The following is a 25,828-nucleotide window of genomic DNA, read 5'->3' on the forward strand; positions in this document are numbered from 1 at the left end:
CCTCAGGAAGGTCCCCAAGCTAAATGTCCTTGTGGATCCAGGAGCAGAAAAGGTAATTGAGTCATTTGGCTTCTGCAGGCTGTTTCCCTTTGTAAACATCTATTTCTCATGCCTGCCGCCTCCCAGACCAAAGGGGCTACCTGCTAATAAGCCACAGAGACTGCTACAGGGAGGAACTGACATGCTGCTGGCTATTTAATGGCCCAGAAAGGAAGGAAAGAACACCAGGTGTCTCCAGGCCCATGCTTCAGGTTCACAACCCCTCTCTTTGACCCCAGGAAGTAGCCAAGAAGCCTCCCAGATGACCCAGTAAGGCCTCCCTCATGCATGAGCTCATGAATAGCATGGTATGATTCATGACATACTAGAAATTGAGATGACAATCAACCAAAACAAACAGCAGAAGCTCCAGCAACATTCGGCATTTCCCCCTGACGAGGGCTTGGATGCTCCTTTGAAGTATCAAAAAAATCAAACATTAAACACTTTTAGGACAATCAAGTATCCCTGTTTGGCTAAGAGTTATGAATGTATTTAGTCTGCCCACTGGGCAGTCAGCTTCTACAGAATGTCTGCTTGAGGCAGAGGTCAGAGCTCGCGGATTCCATCTGCTTGCCAGCCATCGCCCACAGAACCCAAAAGGCAATTAACAAAGATGAACATGTCCCAGCTTCTGCCCTCACACACTCCTAGGTCCCATGGGGCAGGAGGTACAAACAGATGGCCAGAGACAGGGAGGCAATGGCAGTGCGCTCAGAGTGCAGCAGGCGCCCAGGACGTGAGGTGCTGTCAGGGAGAAGGGGCAGTGGGCTGGGATGCATAGAAGCTGGCAAGACCAGAGCTGGCTGGTGCCCAGGAAGGGAGTCCACAATGGCTTCCACACATGCAAGGGGTTTGAGGATAAGAGGAGTGTGGAGACAGAGAAGGAAGGAGACAGTGGCCATGTGGAGTTTCAGACACAGGCCCTGGCAAAACAGCTCCCTGTTCCCTTCTCCATCTCAGCCAGACCCTGAGTGCTGGTTGCCCTGAGCATCACTGAGCTCCAAAGCTACCAGAACAAATTCTAGAGAACACCTCTTCCTTATGATCTCATTTCTAAGAATTTCTAAAGTGGAGGGGTGGAAATGAATTTCTCAGACTTCTAGCACTTATGCTACAGTACTAAGGCTTTAAAATCCATAAACAGTAGAACACAATTAAATGTAAATGCGGGGCCACGTTTAAAAATTAATCTTCTACAATTAATTAGTAATTTAAAATATTCTGGTAAATGATACTTAAATAGCACAGAATTATCCTAGCTCTGAGTGATAACGTCATCTGCTAAAGAGTTACCCTGGTAGAGAGAGAAATATTTGCATATATCATGTGGGACAACAGAACATTGTGATTACTTAATTTATCTTTGCTACAGATGAATTAAAAAGCACAGTCTTTATATTCAAATTGTGGGAGCAAGCTCACTCACTGCAGCATATTCTGAGAAACAATGGTTAGAAGCCAGGAGTTAACCCAGGCTGTGCATCTAGAGGGGGTTAAATTGCATCCAGCCACACTGTGGGAAACCAGTGTGGGCAGGGGTGGGAAGAGCCACTGGGAGTGGCCCTTTCCACCTTGTCCCTTCACATTCACCCACTCTTTCCAGCCTGGGTGACAGGTGAGCCCCCAGTCCCAGCCCCAATAGGCCATGCCCCTCATGTCCTCTCTCCCATCCTTCTCACTACAGGAAGAGATCACTGATATCTGTCTAACTGCAGCAACTATCACTTAAAATGGCTTAAAATAGTTTTCTTTTTCTACTCTTTCCAGTGAAACAAAAGATATGGGAGGGGAGAAGAGAGGAGGAAATATAGAAGATACAAAAAAGAAAGAGGAAGGCCTAAGGACAACTAGAGACAGGGGCACAGAAATGAGGAATGAGAGTTGAAAAGACCAAGTCCTGGAGTCCCCCACACATGCCCAGGAGGCCTCAGTGAGCAAGAGCCTGAGGCATGGCCTCTCCCGCAGGCCACTGGAAAGAATGCCCAGAAGGATTATGGCCATAGAGCGGGGCAACCTCTGTGTTCCCAGCCAGCCCTTGACAGGGTTTCTGGTCTGTCATAGGAACCCAATTCCTATTAGATAGATGGATGACTGGGTGGCTCGGGGGATGGATGCACGGAGGGATAGACAGATGGACAGATGAATGGATGGACAACTGGTAGAAGGAATCTCCTCCAGGAAGATGAGAAGAAGCCTAGGGCAAAAACGGACTGTGACCTAGAGACTTCCCCATCAAACCTGAACTAAAGAAGAAAGAACAGTAAGGCATACATACCACCCAATAGCTGGGGCTGTGGTTACAGAGTGCACTGTAGGCCATTAACCTCAAAGGCCTAGAAAAGGATCCCAAAACAAACCAGCCCTAAAGTTTGGATTCCCCTCTCTGGACTAGGGAGCCCCTTCCTGCTGACATCCCAGCCTCAGCTCCAGCCACACGACACCCCGCCCACCCACTGCTGCAACCGCATGACAGACGAGTCCCTGAACACACTGGGGTTCTCTGATCTCTCTTCTCCCAGGCCCACCTTGGCTATAGGGTTAATGAACGTTTGTTCCTGTAGACCCAGCCACAGTGTCACCTACTCCAGGAAGCATCACTGACACTCTGGCCAATCCCATCTATCGCTCGGCAGAGGGCATTGCTCTTATCCTTAGAGTTCTCACAGGACCTGGTCCACACCTCTGCTGTCACAGGCAAAGGGCTGTTTAAACCTCTGTCCTCCCCACCAAGCTGGGAGCACCATAAAGGCAGGGACAATAGCCTCAGTGTCCAGCACAGAACCTGGCACAGCACTCGGGCTCATAACATGCTGGAGAAAGAACAGAAGAAACTCATGAACAGAATGGAGAAAGCTCCAGCAACTGCAGGCAGGAGTCCCAGGAGCATGGCCTCTGTCCTCAGCCCCTCCCAGCCACTGTCACCTTGGTCACTTCAGGACTTCCACAGCCCTAGAGCAAGGAGAAGACACTCACGTGCCCACTTGTCCTGGCTGGTGGTTCAGGCTGAGGGGCTGCATGAGAAGAGAGCATCTGGGGTGCTTGTCACTGCCCACTGAAGCCTCATGCAGCAGCCAGCAACCCAGAGAAGACCCAAGGCCCAGCTAAGGACAGAAAGACTCCAACTCACTTCCCAGGTAGAGGGTGGCTACAAAGCACCACCACCATCACTCAGAGAGCTTCCACAGCAGCCCAGAGCACAGCAGCCTTCCTGATGGCAGAAGAGCTCCCTCCATGGCCTGTGACCTCAGCAGCCCCCAAGGGCAGTCCACAGTGGGCTCCAGATACGGGGTCAGACGACCAAACAGCTGTCACCCCTGAGCTCAGTCTCCCCAAGGGGAGCCTTTTAAAGATAATGCACTGATGTGTTGTTGTTAAGACTGTGACCCAAAGACCTCAGAGAAGGGGGTGTGGAATCAAGACTGAGCAATAGAAGGCGAGGGGATCTGGAGGTGGGCCTGTTAGAGGAGTCCACACAGCCCCCAAGGCAGGCCCCCATGCCTCAGCCTGTTGCACCCACCACCACCCCACCTACCACCAAGTCCAGGCTTCCCAAACCTGTGGCCCCAACAAGGGTAGCTCCCCTAAAACGGGATCACAGAGAAGCTACTGGTACGTGGTCCCCCAGACAAAGACCCCCACAATGAATGGGTATGTCCTAGATGTTAGGAGAAGCAGCAGCCTCCAACACAGTGCGTGGACAGCCTGGCTGGTGCCAGGCAGCTAAGTCCATGTCATGCAGAGCTTGTCATTAATAACAGTGTAAGTGCCAGCCTTCCAAATGATTCACATGTAGCAAAATATAAAAGGTTGCAGCAAAGCCATCTTCTTCCCTCACTCCCAACAGCCAGGCTTTTCTTTTTTTACTTACTCATTTTTTAAATATTTTATTGTTTATGCTATTACAGTTGTCCCAATTTTCCCCCTTTGTCCCTGTTCTCCCAGCCCACCCCACTCCCACGGTCAATCCCCACACTGTTGTCCATGTCCATGGGTCCTTCCTAAATGTTCTTTGACTAATCCCTTCACCTTCTTTCAGTCAGTCCCAACCTCCCTCCTGCCCTCTTACAGTTGTCTGGCTTTTCCGTGATTCTACACCTCTGGTTCTATTTTGCTCTTTTATTTTGTTCACTAGATTCCACTTATAAGTGAGATCATATGGTATTAGTCTTTCACTGACTGGCTTATTTCACTTAGCATAATACTCTCTAGTTCTATGCGTGCCAACAGTCAGACTTTTCAAATGAGGAAGGGGAGCAGTTACAGCTGGTAGGGCCACATAACCCATCTTTCCTGTGGTCACCAAGGCCAGCCCAGATCAGGCACAACAGCTATATGTCATCAATAGCAGGGGGGTGGGGAAGCATTTACTGCCTGTTTTGAGTTTCATAAATTCAGGGCATGTCCTGACACTGGGTCACCCTTGTGAATATTGTCTGTCCTCCTCACAAGAAAAAGAGGTTGTGTCATTCTGCTCAAAAAGCCCGAGGAATACCTCCAGGTAGTGAACAAAGCTTTCTTGTTGGGATGGCATCTCCAGGTCTCTACCAGAGAACCTGCTGGGCTAGTTAGCTGCATGAGTTATACAGGTCATGTTGACCTTCAGGGTCAGATTCCTTCCCCTACAGCTCACAGTAAATACAGCAGAATTCTTTCAGCACCAATACCCTAAAAACCTCTGCCAGACCTGGAACCATACTTTCTGCATAAAGTCAGCATACCCATCTTTAGCCACGATAGTCACTTAAACCACTCATATTTCCTGTGGCAGCAACATGGCAGCGAGGACCTGAATTCTGTCCAGTCCCCTGGTGGCTATTTGCTTGACCTTACGCAAATCTTTTAACTGCTTCAGCTTCAGTTCCCTCATTTGTAAGGTGGGAGGATTAAGGGATGCCTGTAGTGGATACCCACAAAATGATAGCATACCCCTTCCAGTGGTAGGTGCATGGGACCAGAGACCAGACTCTGACCAGCTGGAGCTGAAGGGATGAAGCCCAGGTGCTGTCTTTCCCCCACAGACTCCAGCTGCCACTCCCAGGGGCTTGTCACTCTTGCCAGGTGGCCACTCCAGGGTCATCCCCAGTTCTGCAGCATCTGGCAAAGCAAAGGCTTTGCAAACCTGACCTAGGGGAAGGAGAAGGCAACAAGCCAAAGCCAAGATGAGCGCAACCAATACTGCAGGAGTCTGCATAATTAGTCACTTGGAAATAATATCTTTAGGCTATTCTTGGTTATGTGTTAAATCCTTGCAGGTCCTAGGAACAGAGAAAGAGCTGAATTCTCTGGAAGGATATGATGAATGTGTACAGTGAAAAGAGAGCAGGTACTTCTTGAGAAGCTACACACCAAATGCTTTATCTGTATCTATCATCTCCGCCTCTACTCGATAGATGAAGAAAGTGAGGTTATAAGGCAAGGCAAATTACCCAAGGCCAGACAATAAATAAGTAGGGCGGCTGGGGGGGGGGGGGGGGGCTGGCATTTGCCCCCAAATTATATAACTCTCAAACCAATATTCTTCCCACTTCCAAAATTAACAGCAGAGCAGGGACAAAGAGGAAAGGAAGCAAAGAGAGGGGCCAGGGACCGGTGAGAAAGGGAGGGCGGAGGCTGGCAGCAGAGTTAGCATACGCCACCACAGGCGCCACCCCTGGCAGGGGAACTTAACAAGGAGAAAAGCTCTCCTGTGAGCAGACACTTCCGGGAACATTCTGAGAATGCCTGGATACATCAGTGCTGCTACTCTTAGGCTGCCCATGACTGACCTGAGTCCCCTCCCAAAGGGAAACGTGTTCTGGTGAAAACGCTGAGTGCAGACAGGACATCACAGCCTGGCTGACTGCCAGCGTGATCCAGGCACGATTAGCGGACTGCGTCAGGGCTGCCGGCCAACCACACCAAACTATGAGTTCCAAATTTAAAGCTGTCCAGCAGTGGCCTTCATGCTGGTTCCTGATGCATGAGGTAGCATTTTGAGTAACAATTAATTAGAGAGGAAAGCAGAATAAGCAAGCAAAATACATCAAATGGAATTAGTATAATTCTGCCTTATACTTCACTTTCAATCAGAGAGGGCCAACAGGGCGATGGGCTGGAGGGGAAACCACAGGAGCATTCAGCCAACCGGTACCCCCTTCAGTCTGCCCCAGCTCCAAGGCACACTACATTGCCAGCATGGCTCCTGCCCCCTAAAACCAACCCAGGCCAAAGAGAAACCCACCAACTCTGGCTGTCATTTCTCTACCATCAGACCACTGGAACTGGCACCACTCAGCTGGCTCAGAGTGTTTCTAGTTGTCTGTTCTAAAATTAATAGATTTTTTGGTTAAACACGTCAGCCCTGTCTTCATTATAAGGCCCTAAACCCTAATACAGGTTTTTTGATTTTGTTTTGTTTTGTTTTGTTTTGTTTTAATCACTGATTAGCACAGGCACAAAAAAAACTCCTCCAGGTACTAACAAATCCCAAGGCAGAGCTGCCCACCTCTGCAGAGAGCTGAAAATTTATTTTATCCCTAGAGGCTTATACCTGTCAAAAAAGAGAATAAAATTTAAAAAAAAAAAAAAAAAAAAAAAACTACCAGCCTGAATTTTGCCTCAGACATCTCTGGCAATGACTTGCACAGGCTTCCCTCTAGCTGCTCCCAACCTCTAAGCATCTAAGTCTTGGGTCACCTGCTGTGGACCAGTCAGGAGCCAAGTTGTGCTTAGTCTCCCCCTTACTGGCATGTGCTGTGATCCCAGAACCCAGGGGTTCCCACATCTGTTTTGGCCACGCACAACGAGCAGACTATGGCTGCAGCCCATCTGAGCCACCCGTGTAGCCATTTCTGTGGCTGCAGACCTCACCACCTACCTCGTTGATGAAGGAGTGGGCCCCCTGCGGGCTGAGCAGCAGGATGGCGCGGCGCAGTGTGTCCCGGTAGCGATTCAGCTCTTCTGTCTTCATCGTGGTGAAGAGGCTGGTGAACACATGGCTGATGTTCTTGTCCACCTTTTGTAAAGAAACATCAAGGCCCAGCCGAGAGGCCTGGTCCAGGAAGCTTTGGAGACCACGGATATCTGAGTAGAGGGAGAAGAGGAGAAGGAGAGAACCATCTTTAAGAGGAAAGGGACCGTGGAAGGTCTAACTCCAACATTCCCCACCCAGTACAGGCCACCACAGAAGTGAGGGCTCAAGTGTGCCTCAGTGGTCTACTGAATAAAGGTTGGGAGATACGGATTTAGTGCCAACACCCCTCACTAGCATACAGCCCCAGGGTGTGTCTTGCACTATGGCCACAGTTCCTGTGGCCAGAAAGTATCCTTTATGATGAGCTCCTTTCTCTCCATATTTCTTTCACACAATGGGAGTGAAAGTTCTGGCAGTTCTGTCCTCACAGCTCTACATGCCTGTGGTCCTAGGCCCTGGCCCCTGGTTCCCTCCACCTCCCTCTACTCCCCACGGCTGAGGCTCCTTGACCCTCAGCGGTGATCTAAGGCCACTGACTGCCCTAACTGAAGGAGGCCGTGCCCCAGTCCTGTGGTTGAATAACCTATATCCTCACACCTCAGCCCTGAGGCTTAAGACCCTGTCTTCTTCCCCGGAACTGACTCTCCTGGATGAAACACTCCTCTACTCTCTTTTCAGCCGGGGTGACTCTTATCCCAAGTCCAACAGGGAGAGCAGATGGCCCAAGACGGTCCACTGAGTGCCTTCCTAGCACTTTGGTGCTGCACCTGGGAGAGGGGCCTATTCTTTCCCCTGTGGTTACCAAAGGGCAGGATGCGAGCCCAGAGCCAGAGAGAAGCCTCCTTTTCTGAGGGCCAGAAATGCTAAAAAAAAATTTTTTAACCAGAGCCTAAATCTTCTCTCAGACCTGCCCATGAACAAAGCCAACACAGAGGTGAGCAGGTCCCAGCATAAGACTGTGACCTGATGATGTCATTTAAGCCTCTGGGTCCATCTGTGTCTAAGGCCTGACTCTTCCTGGATTTTTCAGTTCCATGAGCCAAAGCCAAGTTGAGCTGGATTTTTGTCACTTGCAACCAAAAGTATTGACCCATAAGCCACTTTTTCGGAGCCTGGGATGCTTCCTTCATCTGGCCCATATCTGCATTCCAACTCCCAAAGACAAAACCCACACCTGACCCACTCCCTCTGAAGGACACATAGGCCTGCCTAGACCTCACAAGCTATACTCTGCTTCTGCCTGGGACACCTGTGGGCTGCCACAGGCACACAGTGGCTCAAGAATCAAATTCGAAGTAAACAGTGTTAATTCAACCAGATTTTTTCCCCAACCAGTTCCTCTCCCAAACTTTCACTTCAGGCCCATTCCACAAACTTCCAGAGCTCCACACGTGCCAGGCACTGTGAAAGTGCTGCAGGGTCTCTGCACTGCCCGTCCTACCATGGACTGGCTCCCCAGTAAGTCTGGTCCCAGCTGGACATGACAAGAGTAGTCATGAAGAACCAAACACAGAACCAGGAAGGGGAGCAGAGCACAGCAGTCCCAGTTGGGATCCTGGGGTCAGTGCAAAGGCCCTGTTCCCCACCTCAGAAAAGCCCTGAGTGACTGTGGGTGGCCGCACTTAGAACCTAGTATCAATCCTTAAACACGCAGGCAAATCACCCATCCAGTCTGTGCTCATTTGGCTCATTTGTAAACTGGAGATGAAAGTCACTGACTACCATTTTCATAGGACTGTGAGGAACCACATTCTTGAAGGTACCACCTGCTTGTGTACTTGGGAGGCCCAGAGAGCCAACCTCCTTATGATCCACAGGGAAGGCATGGCAGTGCCCAAATAGGAGCCCAACTAGAAATGACAAACCCATGATTGATATCCAAGCCAGTGGCACCCATGTTCCAGTCCAGCCATGACCTTAGCCAACTTTATCTATAGGCAGTGTGGTCAGCTGGAGCACAGACATATGCCCAGAACTGCTTGCCTGTCAAAGCATGGGGACCTCGGTGTTCCTCTTCTCACTGAGTCAGACAGAAAGAAGGTGCCCAGTAGCAGGATGGGCCCTCTCCACCCAAAGGGGTCAAGTGAAGAGAGGTAGCCCACATAAGACCACACAGTGCCTGACGCCCGCCCCAGTACTAGGGGTTCTGACACACAGGCCCAAGGCTGTCAATACCCCCCAGATTCCCAGAGGCCATGCAGTCTCCATCAGCCTGCCCCTGGAGATCTGTAGCCCCAAAGACTCTCAAAAGAAAAGTTTAAAGAGCTTTTTCAGAGCTTGTTCACTGATCCTAGGGAATGGCAGGGCAGACATGCAGAAATGGCTCAAGGAACAGAAGGCAACAAGGGGAGGGAACCCTCAACTAGAAAAACTCATGGCTAGTGTCAACTCTGCCCCCTTCCTCTCCTGAGCACAGCACGACTCACACCTGCTGATTATAAACTTGAACATCTCAGTGCCAAGAAGACATCCCTACTCAAACCAGCTCCTTTTCTACCAGTGCCCATGATGGTTCCACCCTCAGTCTGGGCTGTCCAATACAGTAGCCAGTGGTCACGTGGGGCTATGTAAACTCAAACTTAAATTCATTAAAATTAAATAAAACTCCATACTCAGTTCCTCAGTCATGCTAGCCACATCTCAAGTATTCAATAGCCACATCTGGTTGGTGGTTACCATACTGGACAGCACAGATATCGATCACATATAATCGATCATCACAGAAAATTCTGTTGTACGGTACTGCCTGAGAAACTGTCCTTTCACCAGTCTGGTGGAAATTATGTTTCCAAACCTGGGAGAGTACCTGCATTGAGGCCCCTGGTAGTGGCCGTCCTAATTCCATGCCTCCTGCCTTATCCCTCTAATGACCCTTCTAACTCCCATTGTGGGTTTCACTGGATGGCCTGCTTTGTCCCATGAGACAGTTATAAGTTGGCATAAGCAGAGGTTTGAATCAATGTCTACACATTTCTGTTTCTGCTCCTGGACCCTGGCACAGCCACAGAACACCCCCAGAGCAGCCTGCTGGAGGGTGCACACACATTAGGAAGAACTAGGTCGTCCCCAGGCAGCAACCCCCAGCCACATGCCAGCCAAATTCAGATGTACAAGTGAGGCCAGAGCAGAACTGCCCAGATGATCTATAGACATAAAACATAATAAATGATTGTTGCTCTAAGCCACTAAGTCATAGGATGACTTCTTTCTCAGTGACACCTAACTGGTAGACTGAGTTCACCAGATGCATTATGTATTTCATCAGCCATTGCCCACATGCGGCTGAGTGGGAGCCAGTCCCAAGGCAAGGCCACTGGTGGCTTCCGCAACCCTGTCCCTTTGGACATCAGCAGTCCTCACTCCGATGGCCTGGGCTCTGACTTAGATCTGAGAACAGAAGACAGGACAGTGAGAGCCACCTGGGACAGGCATGAGGGTGGCACCTAGACAGATGCCATCTACCAGCTCCCACTCCTCTTCCAGAGCCTTCCGAGGCCATCACAAGTCTTTACGGTGGCAGAGACTGGCTATATCTGTGTCCCTTCAGTCCCTTCGCTGAGGTCCCCTGCCTAAAACTATCTCAACCCAAAAGAATGTTTCATTTCCCTGGGGAATAGGAGATGCGAGGGGTGGGTATGACGATGACAAGTGCCTCAGGAGCCACAAGAACACATGAGGGCATGCACACACAGAAAAACCAAGCCCTCAGAGCTCCTGCATGTCCTCGGCTGCTGCTTCCTATCTTCTTTTCAGGCAGCCCCTGACAGAGCTATCAGGAAGAAGTTAAGTTCCCTGTCAAGTGGCTGCATCTTCACACCTAGAAAAAGTGATACAGGCTGAAGGCAGCACTCCTGAGGGACCACAGCCCCTGGCTATAACCACCTGCTCCCACCTGGCTGAAAAGGTCAGCTCTCAGCCTCTGAAGCTCTTATTCAGCTGCACTTGGGGAAGACTGGAGTCAGAATAACAGTCAAGAGCACAAGCTGACTTTGGCCCTCCTGCCATTCCCCATGAATGAGGCCAAGGAAACCTGCTTCTCCAACAAAAATCTCTTTCTTCTTACAAGAGACTGAGTTGGCAATGCCACCCTACCACATCCCCCCAGGAAAGCCAGCTGTCCACTGCTGCTCCCCAGGAAGGAAGAATTCTCCAAGAAGGTAGATTAGGGACAGAGCTCAGGCTACTCCCTTGGGCAGTAGAATGGACATTCCAGTCCCCCGCCTTGGCCCAGGCCTTCCCCTGTGCAGACTGGCTGCCCAGTCCATGATGCTGGTGCAGCTCCCCAGCCAAACACACCTGCACTGGGGAAGAAGCTGATGGGGTCACAGCAGGCCTCACATCAGCCCCATTTCAAAAAGGGCAGAAGGTAAAAGCCCTGGCTTTCTGAGGCCATGAGGGGAGGCAAATCATGTAAAAGGACATCGCCACCCACAGGAACAGGGATAGGCATCCTGCTCCCCAGGAAAGGAGGCAGCTCAGAGAGCACAGGCAAGTCCATTCCAGTGAGAAATCTGGTGTGACAACACCCAGGACAGGCTTCAATGTCCTTAGCCTTTCCTCTGGGCTCTCAAGGGACCCTGTCACCAGAAGTCTTTGCAGTACCCAAACCCAACTAGGTTGTCCTGTCAAGGCTCATTCACTCCTTCCTTTCCCCAATATTCACTGGGAACTTACTCTGTTGGTCCCTCTCCTCAGGGCTGGGAAACAAGAGAGAATGAGCCCACAGTGTTCCTGCTCTCACGGAACTTATATTTCAGGGGCTGGAGAACAGACTGGAACAAATAAACAACATGCTAAATAGATCATTTCCAACAGTGCTAAGAGCTCCTAGGAAAACAGATGTTGGGCGGGAGGAAACTGCGAGGCTAGGGTGGGAAAGGCTCCTGGGAGGAGACCAGGGAGAAGGAGCCTATGGAAACCTCTGCATCTGCACCACCACATGCAGGGAGGCCTGGACCCTGGAGCTGCCATGAAGGGCAGCAGGCTGGGTGGGCATCAGGGAGCACCCACAGCACTGGAGGAGGGGAGGACAAAGGCCCCAAGTGTCCGAGCCCTGGGCCTCCTCTGCCCTGTCCCAACTCCCCTCCACAGACCAGCTCCCTAAGCTAGGTCTGTGAACCCTCTGGCGCTTCCTGGCCTTCAACAAAGAGAGATCTCCAGAATCCCCAGCCTGTGACCACCTCTTCCTGAAGCCCTCTCTTACCTAGGCTGCCAGACACTACGTGCTCTTTCTGCTCCCACCCATTTCCCAACCCCCTCCCCTCATGGACTCTTGGTCACATTCCCAGCTAATCCTGGGCTTCCCTCTGGCAGACACCTAGGCCAGCAAGATCTCTCAACTTCTCCCCCTAAACATCCCTTGAGCCCATCTGCATGATCCCTTCTTGGGTTCGAGCATCATCAGCTTCTCCCTGGGATGTCTACGCCAGCCTCCTATGGGGCCCCCTCTCATGCATTCCACCGGGATGTTAGCTAAGTTCACATCTGCTCATGTATAGCCCTCCTCTAAAATCTCCATGGAAAACACAAGTTCGTTTCAAAGTTGCCAAGAAATTAATATCCTCGAAAGCAGCAATCAATCACAAACAAATAAAAAGCCTTCTAGAGACTTTATTATTATACATAAATAAACTCCATACATCTTAGCCTGTACGTAAGAAATCTCTGATCCCAACAGCTTTTTCTGGTTTTGATTTCGTGCCACCATCACCTACTGCCACTGCCACCAGAAACCATACACCCGAACTCCAGAAAAGAAACTCTGCCCTTCCCTGGACATGCCCCCTACCCACACTACACACACCACATACACTACCATACATACACACACACACACACACACACACACATGCATACCCTACCATACACACACACACACATGCATATCACACACATGCATACCCTCTACCTGGATGCTCCCAATTAGAAATGTACAGAACCCTCCTTCTGCATCAAGACCCAACTGAAATCACACCTCTGCTCAGAGAGCGTCTCAGATCTAGAGTTAGAATTCAAACTTCCCTCGAGTTTCATAATTTGAGGACCTGGGAAGCAGGAACTAGGTCTTTCTCATTTCTCCATCCACCCTGTGGGGTCAGTAGACAAGGCCCTTCCCCCATGCATGACTGAGGGCTGGCCAGAGGGCCTCTGGCCAGAAGTAATGTGTATTGTTTTGGGAATGCATTGTAACTCTCTCATCTTCCTTTGGGAGCAGCTTCTTGTCCTGTGACTGCCTCTTGACCCTTTTACACAGTGAGGCAATGTAGTTTAGAGTCACATGTAGGACATGTGCCTCCTTTGTCTGGGACCCCTTATAATGAGACTCAGACTGGAGGAGGTGCGGCCTCTCTCACGCTGACCTGCCGCAGTTGGTGCGCTCCCCTGTAATGTGAGTAATAAATGGTGTGTCCACATCAGCTAGTCCCCTGGGTGCTTTTTTCCGGAATATCAAGAACACGTAGGCAGCTCCCTGGCTTGGGGGTCCTGTGCTACACACCCCAAGGCTCAATGTGAAGCACAGAGTCAGAGACAGTAGAAGTTTATGGAATCAAATTGAACCAAAGCAAGACCCAGCTTGTAACGCAGAGCAATTTCAGCAACCACACAATGGTCACGTATCTGATGGAGTCAAAGCTCTACTGCTAGGAACTAAAATTGGGCAAAAGTATTTTCAAAATCTAAGATTATACTTGTGATTTTTCTACCACTCCTGCTAAAGAAAACAGAATAGCCTCCTGGTATTTTAAATAGTTCCTTTCAGAAAACTGAAACAAAAGAACACATTTCCAATTGCTTCCCCCACTATTTTCAATTTCCAAGAAAGGGCCAACAACTGATAGTACCTATGAAGATTTTAATATCATAATATATGTATATAAGTATGAAGGCTGCCGCCTCACACACACAGTTCACGATTACAAATGTTCAGGGATTATTGGCAAATTTTCTAAAGTTTGAGACACAATTTTGATTCTATGGGCTTTTTTGATACTTATCTGCCCCCCCCCAATATATGCTTTGAATTTCTTGCCAAATGTAGTTTACCCCAAATTCAAGTTCATTCCCAACACCCCTGCCCAGGTTCTCTCCTCCTTTACCCACTCCCCTTCCCACCACCAAGGCATGGAACAGCTATAGAAACAAGTGTGATGGAGGCTGAGTCTGCAGGTGAGGGAACAACCAGCTTTTCCAAGAAAAAAGACCACAAAGACCCACCTGCTATGGTTCTAATCAAAAGCAATAATCCCTTCCCTCTACTCAGAACCCATTTGGTACCTCATCTGCCAAACCTGGGCTGCCCAGCTGTGCATTCCCTCTCTCCTCCCTTCCTTCCATTCTTTCCTTCCTCCATCCTCATATATTTCCAGACCACTATTCTGGGTCAGGCTCTAGGCTGGACACTGGAGCAGCAGAGTTGTAAAACTTCATGCCCTGTCCTCAAGGAACTATCAGTCCTGCAGATAAGACTTCTCCCTGCCCCACCCCTTCCATGTACTAAGCATTTCGTATATGCCAGAACCTGTTCCATTTGCAGACTGCATTTTATGGATGAATTCACTCCTGGCAGTCAATCCATGTAGGTATGATAAAGGACATGTCTATGAGAGTCTGTCAGGCCCTAGGCAGGCCCGCCAGAGTTCAACAAAGGGAGGAGTAGAGGCACATAGGTCTGGCATATCCAGCTGGCTTAGAGTAAAATAGAAGAAGGCAGACCTGTCCTCGCCTTGAGTCTTCAGGTGACTAAGTCTCCCAGAGCAAATATCCCTAGGGTTCAGGCAGGGGGCTGGTTTCAGGTGATCATAAAGACCCTCAGGGGTGTCCCACCATCCTGGGGTGGGTGGGGAGGGCATGGTGCCACTGCTCTATGTCTTCTTGCTGAGGATTTCCTGTGGGAGGGAGGTCTCCCCTGTCCCAGTCAGAATCTCAGCTGCCCAGGCAGCAGTCACGGCAAACCTGGCCCTGGGAGTCTTTCCGAGTGACACCCTACCCCCAAGCCCCGCAAAAGCCCTGCTTTCTGTATTAACCACGTCTTTTATTTTCTGTGTTCTGATGTTTTGATATCTGAGGCCTTGCTGACTTTGGAGGACCTGCCCCTGCAGGGTTAACCAATTCCCAGAGATAGGACTAACAATTCACCCCAGAGCACCTCTTTCATATGCAAATCAACCACACCAAAGCCCCACCAGTTTGCTCTACCAGTAAACATTGGCCCTATCCACCTACTCTAATCACCCCAGGGCCAGGTAGCAGACAATGCAGGACACCCCTGTGTCCCAGAGCCCACTGAAATTATTCAAACTAGCCTGTGTACCCTGCCTCACCCATTCTTTCCTACAGAAACCACAACAAAGACGCTTGCCCACACAGCTGCCCTTCTCCCCCTGCCTCCTGGTGCTTCCCCTGATGGTCTCCATGGTGTGGTATGCCCCCTCCTCCTGGGAACTGTGAGTAACAAACTACCTTTTCAATGGTGGTCGTCTCCTGACCTGCTGGCCTCTGCATGCCTGAGTAATATCAAGTCCCCTTTTCCGTGGTGACCTGTGATGCAGCCTGAGATGGGGGTTGTGGGGAGGGCACACAGCAGCAGCCCCACTGGCCACACTCCCCCAGGGCACAGAATACTCACAGACCCTTCACTAGGCAGTGAATTTGGGTAGCCACCTCTCTGAGCCCATTCCTCCATCTGCAGAACAGATAACCCCACTGTCCTCATGGGGGTGCTTCGATCCTTCAGAGAGGGACATGCATCTCTGCTGCACAGAGCAAAAGAGACATTCAGTGGCTGTCATGTCCCTTCCAACATTCTCATCATCCCTGGGAACGCCCCCAAAGGGTTCCCAAATGAATAAGTCATTTCCCTTGTTGTAGAGGCTCATCAAGAAGGGAGGTATCATCCTGACAAATAGAAGACTAAACGGTCAGCTCTCCCTTCTGTGATCATGGAAATTCCAAAATTGTGATGTGGCTGAAGGGAAAGGACTGTCATTAAAAACTCCCTGAGAAAGAGAGCAAATTTCTATCCATCATAATAGGAGCTTGTAATATCCAGGAGCCTTCTCCTCCAACAGGTTCCAGACCAGCAAAGAAACCATTCAAGAGCAGATTCCGGAAAGAAGAATGGGTTATCTGTGATCACATTTCAGGCACAGGGTTCCATGAGTGAGCGCTATCCGTACTCCTGGTCTTAAGCCCTGGTGACGGAGGGCATCACCTGATCACTACATGCTCATTTCTCCCCAAGTTCGGTTCCTTTCCATTTAAAAAACAAACACAAGGGGAAAACACTTTAAATAATCAGGCTGTAAGATCGAGATTAAAAACAATTTAAAATAAACGTCTACTCCGGCACTTTGGAAAAAACATACCACGCTGCATTAAGTGCTTTGAATTAAGTAAATTACACCAAGTAACTAATTTACATAATGATCAAAATTTGCATTTTACACATGTTATGATGAAAACAGGTTCATAAAATAATTCTTCACCAACTTCTGTTCCAAGTGGCTTTCCAGTATTTGGATAAAATTCTGCAATGTTGATCTGCTACTGTTTTTATGCTTCAAATCTCTGGCTCCTTCAGTATCTTTTAAAATCTAGCAGGTCCCTTATTCCCACTGCAATAAACAGTCCCTTTGATTTGCAATTCCCTTCCATCAACTGAGTGAGATCATTTTCTTAAAGAATCCATAATATGCTAATGATTCTTAGAATTTTCACAGATAAAGTTTGATGCTCCTGTCACCTTTCACTTAGAAGGTATTTGATATTGATTTTAGTGGTTCTTTCTCCAAGATCGTAGAGTTGGTTTGCAAAGTCCTGCAGCGCTGATGCTATCTTTTCAGGATGAGGACCCAGGATGGCCTTTCTCAACAGGCTTCTTTCCTGTGACAACAGGTCCCTCGGAAAGTGGGCAAGACCCCTCCAGACTTGTCTGCAGGAGACTGGCCTCCAGCACAGAAAGGCCTCTCAATGCTTAGGTCCCTGGTGCCCAGCAGGCAGGCCCAGAGCCAGAATTCCCCCTCTCAGAGCTGCTGGATGCTTAGGTGCTTCATTTCTCTTCTGCTTTTCCAATAGCCTATGAGGAATGGATAACCATTCCATTTCACAGGTGGGAAAACTGAATCCAAGAGGTTGAGTCCCTCCATTAACACCACAGAGCAGGAAAGAGGAATGACCCACGGTCATACTTTAAGAAAGTTTGGGGTATTTTCCTGGACTTCTCTCTAGTTTAAGTATGATCCTGAAGCAAATCTAGAAAAGTGATTTCCCATTGTCTGCCCAAAACAGCCATGTTTGATTTTCCAAGAGGGCTCCAAAGCTGATGATTTAGCTTTCTGTTAAAGCCACAGACAAATGACCTCCCTCCGTGGCAGGGCAGGACTGATGTCACATGTGGTAAGGTTGATGGGATAGTTGTAACAGCACTTGCTTATTAAGGTCTGACTGTGCAGGCACTATGCTAAGCACATTTAATCCCTATGACACCTTGTTGTGTGGCCTGAGGTCATCCAGCCAGTTAGAGGCAGGACTGGGATTCAAATCCAGGCCTCTGATGCCAGACCCAGAGCTCTTTGCCAACATTTGCCAATCAGCCAAAGGCACCTGGGAAGGGATGAGAAGGAGGCAGGTCAGCTTCTCTGGTCATGTGTAGATGATGAGGCTCATCTGAGCCCAAAGCACCTGTAGGGAATTACCAGACTATGCACATTTCACAGGTAAGTCCTGGGCTCAGAACAGAGCTGAGATTCAACCCCAGACCCATCCAGAACCAGAGCCTCTGCTCTTGGTGCCACATCAGGCATGGCACTTGCTGGTGGCTGTCAGGGCCTCTTCCCCACCCACCCTGGAGTGTCCAGACCAGGCTCATGAGAGCTCCGGGGAGACTATGCACCACGCTGGTCAAGTGCTCAAGTCTAGCTTTTAAGAATGGCAACAAGATGAAAATGCGATGCATGCCATTACCAGCTGTTAATTTGCAACCAGTATTAATAACTGACATTACGAGTGAAATGTAATTCTGTAAATTATCACTCTGAGGAAAAGCCCACGCTCCTAGAAATAGCAGCCTCAACTGGGCTGGGTTCCGTGTCTGCAGACCTGCCTAAGGAACACCTGGGGACACCACCTTGCTCACCTCCTCAGTGACAAGCATATGGTATGGCCCCACGAACACCTCACTCACTCAGGCTTTCTCCAAGCACATGTCTGGTGTCCAAAGCTGGGCCACACCCGTTGTGGAGGTAGAAAGATGGATCAGAATCTGATGGATCAGACAAGGGGCTCAATAGAAACAGACAAGCAAGCACTGCTCAGAGCCACACGAGGCACCGAGAGAAGTGCATGGAAAGGACAGTGTTTGCCTAGGTGCTGTTTGGGAGAGGAAAGGTCCCCAGGAAGCCTTCAAAGAGCTAGCACAGGAGCTGAGATCTGCAGGACAAACGGGCCTTTTCTGGGTAGACAGAGGGAAGAGTACTCCAGGCCACAAAGATGTCAGGATCAAAGGCCCCCTGGAACAGAGCAGCCCATCTGGGGGATCCACTGATGGTCCTGTTTGGCCATGAGGGGCATGAAGCCTGATGGGGCCTGAGGGAAATGATCACGGTGGAATTCCTGGGAAGCATCAGACAGAAGGAAGGTCATCAGAGTAGCCTGTGGGTCAATTGAGAGGAGGGCCTATGGCCCCAGCCACAACAACCCCACCCCTGTGCACACTCCAAGTCTCTGGGGCAGAGGAAGGACTGAGGGGAAACAAAGTCGGTGCTCTGGAGGCAGCCAGGAACCCCAGCGTTTTCCTGAGCGCCCCCCATGGCTGGAGCCAGGTGCCCTGATACCAGGAAAGGGACTCATCCATGTTGCCATCTGTGGGTGAACAGGCTTTCTCAGCTCCCTGAGCCTCAGCTGCTGCCTCTGTGAAATGCACAGGATGGAGCCTCCTGTGTGGTGGAATGATGGACACAGCACCTGAGATAGAGTCCAGGTGTGCGGAGGGCTGGGAACGACGGCTGCCTCTCCAGTGACACCACCAGCTCCCCTGCCACCCCACACCTCCTGCCCCTTGCAGCCCTGCCATAGGAAGCCTTGGTCTTCACAGCTCTCACTGACCTCATGACAGCTGTTCTTTACTTATACATTTAATTTACATAATTAATCTCTGGTATTTACTTGGGTTTAATTTGTTTCCTCTGGTACTTGCCTTTGAAAAGGCAATACTCAGCAGGCCCAGGAGTGAAGAATGGCAAGGGGTCTCCGGATGCCACTGCCCTTCGCTGGGGGGCCCCAAATGCCACCTCTGCAAAAGAACCCAGCCCTGACTGAGCCTGGACACCATGAACAGAGCCTCATACCTCCCTGTGCCAGATGGGTACCAGGTGGAGTGGATGGCTGCCCGTGAAGACCTCAAAGTAGAGAAGGAGAGATGCCTATACACCATCTTGGGAACAACTCTCTGTGCCAGCCCCTGAGGACACTGTGGGCAGTGCCAGGAGGAAGGTGGGCAGAAGTCTTCTGCTTGGGGACTTCAGGGGAAGAACAGAGCTAGGCTAAGCTGGAGTCAGGGGCAGTCAGTGGATGTGCTGATGGCTTTGCCAGGCCCTCCTTAAGGCAGCAGAGAGTGGGTGTCCCAGGGATGTGGTACAGAGGAGGCTGGAGTCCGGGGCAGGGCAGACCACAGAGGACAGTATGGACACAGCCTGGGGTTCCACAAAGGGTTGAAATTTCAAAAGTCCACTTGGCAATTCTGTAAGCAGGGTATGATGTGGAGGGCAGAGGTCCGGAGGCCATCAGAAGCCAAGGCCATGGCCGAGGCAGGACCCAGTGGAACCTGAACGCAGGCAGGAGACTGGGGTAAAGAGGAGGGCCTTTGGCTGCAGAGGAGGACAGGAAGGAGTATGAGGTGATAAGCAGCAGGTTATGGCTGCCAAGATGGGTGGGTGGGGAAGCAATGACATGGGATGGAAACATAGGAGGGAAGAGGGCCAGGGCTCACCCCGGGTAGACAGCCGCTCAGCCCCAGGCCTGCGCTGGTAGTGCAGGGTGGCCTCCCAGGCTTCAGCCTACACAGGCACATTCACTCACACACCCACTCACACTCACACATGACACAGTCACGTTCACACACTTACATTCATGCCCACACTCGTGTTCATTCATACCTTAATGCACAGACTTGCTCACCCATATACATTCACTTGCACACTCATACTTACACTCATTCACATACATGCTCACATAGGGGTGTTCCGGAACTGGCCTGAAGCACCTCATTAATGCTTATTGTTAAATTTCCAGGAAATTTGTGAGCCAGTTATTAAACACAGCCACTGTAAATTAAATTATATACACTTATAACTAAACAAATTACTAGCAAAATTGATAAATAACCAAAGCTCATCACTTCCCAATTATTTTTGCTTCATTTTACCATCATCTATGCTCATGAAGCTATTAATGCATGTTGTATCGGAAATACCAGACAATGGTGTGGTATCCCTTCCCAAATCTGTGTCCAGTGAAATCACGATGCTCACATCAGCCATCTTTAGAGTATTTACACCCCAGAAATCAGGGTTTTCTATTTTCTTGGAGAGCCAGTTGTTAAACATTTACCAGCGTGGCACTGCTCACAATGTTCACACATTCACACCCCCACACTCACATGCATGTATGCACACATACACACCTACATTACACACTCACACCCACATTACACATTCACAGTGGCACTCACATACACACGGTATACTCTCCCTGTTACACTCGCACCAGCATTTCTTCTGCCTTAACATCATGGTCAGAAACCACACCGATGCCTGGAAGGAGAGTCAAGGCTTCTCAGAGGCTGAAGGAACTGTACATCCTGCTCACTGGGGCCTTCCCGACCCTCCCCAGGCCAGGAGACTGACTCCCCTAGAGGGTGTACCGCTGCAACTTCCCTGTGCTACCTAGCAAACAGAAGTTGCCTCATTCTGGTCATTGAAAGCAAGACCATGGCAAAGATCAGTCATAATCGAGCAGGTAGTCAGCAGACTGGGAACTCTGCAAGGAGGGGGTGACATGGCTGGATGCCTGCTGAATCCCAAAATTAAAGCCACATCTATATTAATTAAGAGCCAGGATCTGCAACCCTAATAGGACTGCCAGTCCATCTATCACAAGCTAGTTAACACCTGCCAGAACCTCTCTGGGCAAATTACAAATGGGATTCAGGGTGGGGGCCAGGAGAGACAGGGTATTATCCTGAAATATAATTTGAACCTTCATTCCATAATACATCCTTGAGCTGATCCATCACATGCTAGCCCCGGCCCAGGCCTGCCCCAAGCGAGGGCTGAACTGTGGGGGTCATCCATCACTAGCCACCAGAAGGCCCTGGAAAAGCCAGGGCTACTCGCCGGCTTGGAGGAGGATGGGGACAACTGGACTATGGTCTGATCACTGCCAGTGAGGCAATAGGACCATGGCTGCCAGAGCCAACACCACCCCTGCACCCCCTCCCAAGGGCAGGCAGATGGCCTCCCTGGCAGGAGCTCAAACCCAGAGGCAGAAGCAAGGGAAGCACAGCACCTCCGTGTGCTAGCCCTGAATGCTCTCATTGGTCTCTTCACAGCAAGCCTGTGAAGCACTATTAGCATTCCTGATTTACAGATAAGAAAATGAGAGCCCGAGGCTAGCCAGGCCTGTCCATCAAGCCTCAGGACCCACAGTCCGTGCCTGATCTGCAGAAGGGCCTCTGACTCCTGACTGACTCTGGGCTGGCCTCAATATTCCAGGGGTTCCATCCCAGCAGCAACAGGGGTGTCTGGCCAGTGGCCCAGGATCCTGCACATCCTGAGCTCCAAGCACAAAACCTGGCACTAATAGCCACTCAATAAAGACACATGTGGAAGCTCTGTGAATTAACTAATGAAAAGCAATTCTCTGTCCAGGGGTGGGAGCTCAGGTCCAAGAAAACCCTCCTGAATTGATGTAGAAGCCCCACTGGAGCTGGGTCCTCTCCAGGAGCAGTGAATGTGAAGGATGCCCTGGCAATGTGTCAGACACTGTGCCCAGTCATGTGCTTTCCCTATTTCATCTGCTCACTCCAGCAATGCCAGGAGGCAGTTCTATAATTATCCCCATTTTACAGATGGCAAAACTGAGACTCAAGAGAGGTAAGTGCTAGAGCCACAACTCCAAAGACTCTGCTATTAGTTAGCCTCTGCTTTATGGGGACATGTCTGCCGCACAGACCTTCATTATTTTTAGCCCCCTTTCTCTCCAGGAAAACTAACGTTTAAAAGTAAATCCACATTCTACCCAGTGTCCTCCTCCCAGGCCAGTGCTATGGACTGTACAATTCACTGAGGACTGAGGACCGCCCTACAGTGGCCCAGGACTTAGACGCCCCTGCCTGCAGGTGACGGCTCAGCGCCCGTGTCATCATCCTGAGCAGGTGGGGTCGGTGGCCAGGCTACCATTCCCACAGCAGCAGCCACACAGTCTCCTCTTGGGGTACCAAAGGGCTCTTTCACAGCCCACAGCTGCCTCTTTCACTAACTTCACAAGAGCAACTGGAGATGCAGATTCTAATTCTGAGGGAGTTTTCATTGCTATGATAGTGATTTTCAGTTTAGAAGGAAATGAGCACCCCAGAAAGTCCTAGAAAGCACTTAAAATTAATCCTATTGTTCTAGAGGAGCCATAAAACTCCATCAGGAATGGAATATTTGCAGGTCCAATTGTCTGTTGGCTGGCATGGATTCCAGGCAGGTGGAGGTATCAAAGCTCTGATGGGAGCTCTTCCTTCTCACCTCCACTCCCCTGCCTTTTCCTGACTATATACATCAGAATAAGGGAGGGACAGGTTAACAGTCCTCAGGGAGCAGGGACAAGAGCACAGGAGGAAGGAGAGTCCTGACCCCCTGGTAGGTCTCCAAAGTGTGCTCCTCAAGGAAAGTCTGAGGACCTGCTGCACAGCAGCTGACAGGAAGGACCAAGCCCCCCAGAGGCCTGGGTCCAGCCTGCACTCTGACCTCACGCCCCTCCTGGAAGCCAGAAGGTCAGGACTCAAGAGTGCCATGCACGGGCTGGCCTACCAACCCCTTTAGAAGCAGAATCGGGATTTCAGAGCCTAGAAACAGCATGGGACCTCATAAGGAAAGGGACAGAGTGCTCTTGGGTCATGGTGTTAATGCCAGAACACCTGCAGCCATGGAGGAGGAGCTGCCTGGGAAGGGCGACTCCATTTTGCTGGGATTCAGGAGTCAGCACCCCATTCCCTCCCGGGTCCAGACCAGCCTCTTCTCACCCCTAGATGATGTCATCCAGCCCAGTGGCTTCAAATACCATCCACACCTGACTTAAATCATTACCCTGGACTCTGGTGGGATTTCCAGACATATTTGTCCACTTGGACACAAGATTTCAAACTTAAGCCAGCCAAAACAGAACTCTCAATTCTCAATACTTATCCCAATGAAAAGCATCACCACCCACCCAGTTGCTCAGGCCAAAAGCCTGGGAGTCTCCCTGGACACCTCCCTTTTCCTCACTCCTCTCCTCTGATCCACGAGATACTTCAAATCCAACCTCTCGTCCCCATTGCCACCACTGCCTGCCTGGGCCATGCCACCAGCATCTCTCTCAGGCAGTGTTCTGACAGCTTCCTCCAACCAACCTGGCCTCCCTGCCTCCACCTCTACCTCCTGCAGTCTGTCCACCACACAACACAGATACCAGTTTTTCTATGCATGAAGCAGACAGGTCTCTGCTCTGCTTTAAAACCCACCAGTGGCCTCACAACATGCTTAGAATAAAATCTCAACTCCTTACCCAAGACCTTTGAAGGCTCTGCATGACATAGCTGGACTTGTTCTCAAACCCAACTTCTATCTCTCCCCTCCTTCACCCTCCAGCCACACAGCCTTCCTGTCTCTTTTTCAAACACTCTAAACTCATTGCCACCTCAGGGACTTCACATCTTCTGTTCCCTCTGCTCTTCCCCAATTTTCATCCACTGTCTCTTTCAATGCATCATGTTATCAGTTCAAATGTCACTTCCTCAGAGGACCCTTCCTTGAGCTGCCGGTGGCCCCTCTCCACCCTACCTGTGACTCTCTGCCGCACCCCTGCCCCTCTTCTTTATAACATTTCTCATCTCCTGAAATGATCATCTTCATTGATCAGTCCTCATATCTTCTCTTCCACTGTGACCCCAGGACACAGAGATGTGCCTGGCACACAGCTGGCACTTACCAGATATAACTTAGGGGCTGCATGCTGCAGTGAGGAGACCCCAGGTGTGGAACTAGACAGCTCTGGGTTTGAAATATAGCTTCCTCAGCATCCCTGGCCATGTGACCTTGGGAAGTTACTTCAAACCTTTCCAAGCATCAATTTTCTCATCTCTAAGACAAGCATGATAATACCTCCTTTGAAGAGTTAATGCAGGGATGAAATGAGATAGCAGTGTAAGATGCTTGGAATGGACTTAGCAAATAGTCACTATTATTATTAATAACAATAAAAGCAGATGTAAAAATACCTATGTAAAAGTGGGATTTGGGAAAATGATATGTGCCCAGGAAAAAAGGAAGAAACATGCCTGCAATGGCGTTCACCACGTGCCAGGCACTCTGCCTGCCCAGGAGGCCCATGCAAATGAACCTGTGTGAGCACTGCCCTCACGGAGCTGGAGGTTCAGGGAAATGCTGAGTAAAGCAGCAAAACTAAGAACTACGTTAGAGGCACATGTAAATGCCATGAGAGCATGAGGGAACATGTTGCCTTTGACGAAGGAAAGAGGAGAGAGGCAGTGGATGCGTAGCTTGTTATCTGCCAAGCATATTCCTCTCATTCTGGGACTAACTCCCTGCCTTTGCTCTGGGAAGCATCTCCCACCCGACTCCACTCTTACAGTTCTAGGGGTGGGGGTGGGGGCTGCCATCCAGAGCCCTGTGTTCCCAAACACTGGTGCAGGAGAAGGCACATGACTCAGGTCAGGCCAACAGAGCCGGTCTTTGACTTTTTTCAAACTGGGACCAAGAGAAGTGGGGTAAGCCCTCTAGTGACAACTCATGCCATGGGAGGCTCAGGAGGGGAGCATGGCCACATTTCTTACCATCAGGAGGAAGCAAGGCTGAGATGGCGGGACAAAGGGGAAAGCTGGGAGGAAGCCTTGGCCACATAGGGAGGAACTTGCTTGTCAGGACTGGCAAGTCTGAAACCTGTAGGGCAGACTGCAGGCTGGAAACCCTCAGGCAGGAGTTAAGGCTGCAGTATTAAAACAGAATTTCTTCTTCCTCAGGAAAATTTTTCTGACTGAATGAGGCCCACCCAGACTATGAAAGATAATCTCATTTATTTAAGGTCAACCAATTGTAGACATTAACCCCATCTACAAAATACCTTCAAAGCAACACCTAGATTAGTGTTTGGTTGAATAACTGAGTACTACTGCCTAATCACGTGGACAGGTAAAACTAACCACCCTTTGAGTGCCAATGTCGGTCACTATGAGCGACACTGACAAATTTTCCCAAAAGTGCCAGCATCGCTCCCAGCACCTCTTTTTTCGATGGCTATAAATGTAAATAACAATGGAATAATTTGTATTTTATGTTTTCTTTTCTTTTCTTTTCTTTTTTTTTTTTTGTATCTCCAGTTATATATTGATATAATTTCTTCTCACATTGATCCAAATTTCGAATTACGCGTGGAACTTAAAGGGTTAAGGAGAATGTCTTTGAGGAGGCAGTAAGGGCAGTAAATAGTGGTGACACTTTCAAGACCTTGGTTCCAAGAGGATGTGGAAGCTGGAAGGAGAGGCGGGATGGCAGAGGAAGGAGCTAGGTTCCT

The 25,828-nt window shown here is 49.9% G+C and overlaps 1 protein-coding gene across 1 annotated transcript in view; it reads right to left on the bottom strand.

Annotated features, from left to right (window-relative positions):
• Window positions 1-25,828, bottom strand: part of GRID1 (glutamate ionotropic receptor delta type subunit 1) — a 777,332-nt gene that overhangs the window by 523,949 nt on the left and 227,555 nt on the right. Inside the window, exon 4 of the mRNA XM_090278321.1 lies at window positions 6,899-7,104. Coding sequence (XP_090134447.1) covers window positions 6,899-7,104 — 206 coding nt within the window. The remainder of the gene's footprint in view (window positions 1-6,898; window positions 7,105-25,828) is intronic.

Source organism: Furipterus horrens, unplaced genomic scaffold, assembly GCF_987537825.1.
Source record: "Furipterus horrens unplaced genomic scaffold, mFurHor1.1.pri manual_scaffold_5, whole genome shotgun sequence".
Classification (NCBI taxonomy): domain Eukaryota; kingdom Metazoa; phylum Chordata; class Mammalia; order Chiroptera; family Furipteridae; genus Furipterus; species Furipterus horrens.